Source organism: Elephantulus edwardii, unplaced genomic scaffold (genome assembly GCF_000299155.1).
Source record: "Elephantulus edwardii isolate Elephantulus edwardi_28Jun2011 unplaced genomic scaffold, EleEdw1.0 scaffold00207, whole genome shotgun sequence".
NCBI lineage: Eukaryota > Metazoa > Chordata > Mammalia > Macroscelidea > Macroscelididae > Elephantulus > Elephantulus edwardii.
The window spans coordinates 4410002-4411829 of NW_006399957.1; the positions used below are offsets into that span (position 1 = coordinate 4410002).

Genomic DNA, 1828 nt, shown 5'->3' on the forward strand with positions numbered 1-1828 from the left:
AGGGACCCAGCACCCACTGGTCAGGGGCTAGACTCCCCAATACCCACTGGTCAGAGTTAAGGACTCCAATATTTATTGCTCAAGGGGCAAGGGACCCCAACATAGTGGCTAGGGACACCTTTGCTGGTTAGGGGAGCCAAGGATGCTCCTTAACCCAGAGCTGTGTACCAGTGTGGGCTTGTTCTTCAGGGGAAAGCCTGACTTCTCTGTGGGCCATGATCCCCACCCCTGTGGGGTCTCCCAAAAGCCCAGACCTCACTCTCCCCTCAACTATGAACATTATAGTGGTGTGGCCGACTGTACACTCCCAGGGCGCAAGTGGGATCCCTCTGAGCAAGGACCGGGCACCCTCTAGGAGTAGGGGTGAGGACTCTGAGGTCTGAGGGTGCAGAAGGGTTGTCTCCTGGCAGGGGTTCCTGAAGGCTGGGACTGGGTGATGGGGGACTCCGGAAGGCTGGACCTAGGATCTGGGGCGGGGGGGTCCCTGAGGGCTTCTGCGGACAAGGCAGAATGAAGGGTGAAGAAGACCACGAGCCTTTGATGGTCCGGTGGCCGCCCTGCAAGATCACGGCCAATGGCTTCCACTGTCCGGCCCCCGCCACCTCACAGCCCTTGGATCAGGACGGCGCCCCGGCCACACCTGGCCGATGATCGTGGGGTTTTCCTCCAGGGCCCCGATCACCCCGTGATCCGACCCGGAGGTGCTTACCGCAGGCAGACGGAGCGCGACTTCCGCATCACGTGCGCCGCCCCGCCCCGGCGTCGCCCCGCCCACCAATCGCCAAGGTCCACCGAACTACTGTTCACCAATCCCCGGGCTCAGCTGCGGACTGACGTCGCCCCGCCCACCCACCGCAGCTTCTTCCATAGGGCAGGCGTGGCCCCGCCCCGTGACGCAGAAGGGGCGTGCCCTCCACGTGGGCAGGTGGGTAGGAGGGATGCTCACACACTGCTCTTTGATCTAACCTGTGTGTGCTGACCCTCATAGCTGGTCCTCCGGTGGCTTTTCCCCTCTGAAAATCGCAGGGCAGTTTGCCCATTCTTCTCCTAGAGCAGCTGGTGAATTGACCGCGCAGCTGCCTACGCATTAAGCCACCAGAGCCTAATGCTCCCAAAACCACTTCCCAGCAGTTGGATCTTGTCATTTTAACTAGGGCGCTCACATTAGCCAAAGATAATTAAGTCAACATTTATACAGACTCGAAGTATGCCCACAACATACTTCATTCCAATATCCTCATCTGGAGAGAAAGTGTTTTCCTTACCCAAAAGTAACTCCCATCATCAATACCTCATTCATTAAAGAACTTTTAGAAGCCTCCCTCCTGCCCCCGGCAAGCAGTAGTATGGGACATTAAACCAACTGGGACTACATCTCATCTCCAATAATACAAAAGATTCATTAGCAAAGCAAGCAGCCCTTGGAAATCTTATACCAGAGTTCCTCTTCAGAGATCAGGCCACTGCTCCACCAGATAGATGAATGAACTCTTCTTAACTATGAATGACTGCTCCCACCAGATTGAGCCAACACAATTTTACAATACCTTCATAATCTATTCCACCCAGATAGAGCCGCTCTCTATACATTTCTAAACTCCCAACTCCACCTAACACTCTCAGAAAAGGCAATCACAAGACATCTCCCACACCTGTTCCATCTGTCACCCATCAAACCTCAACTCCAACATTTTCCCTACTCATCAAGCAAGAGGAACATTACCTGCTTGTGATTGGTAAATGAATTTCTCTCTCTCTCTCTCTCTCTGTCTGTCTCTCTCTCTCTCTCTCTCACACACACACACACACACACACACACACACACACA

The 1828-nt window shown here is 54.4% G+C and overlaps 1 protein-coding gene across 1 annotated transcript in view; it reads left to right on the plus strand.

Annotated features, from left to right (window-relative positions):
- Window positions 1-574: 574 nt before the first annotated feature.
- The window catches only part of FAM69C (family with sequence similarity 69, member C), a 41581-nt gene continuing 40327 nt past the window's right edge, over window positions 575-1828 (plus strand). The window contains exon 1 of the mRNA XM_006897252.1: window positions 575-925. Coding sequence (XP_006897314.1) covers window positions 575-925 — 351 coding nt within the window. The remainder of the gene's footprint in view (window positions 926-1828) is intronic.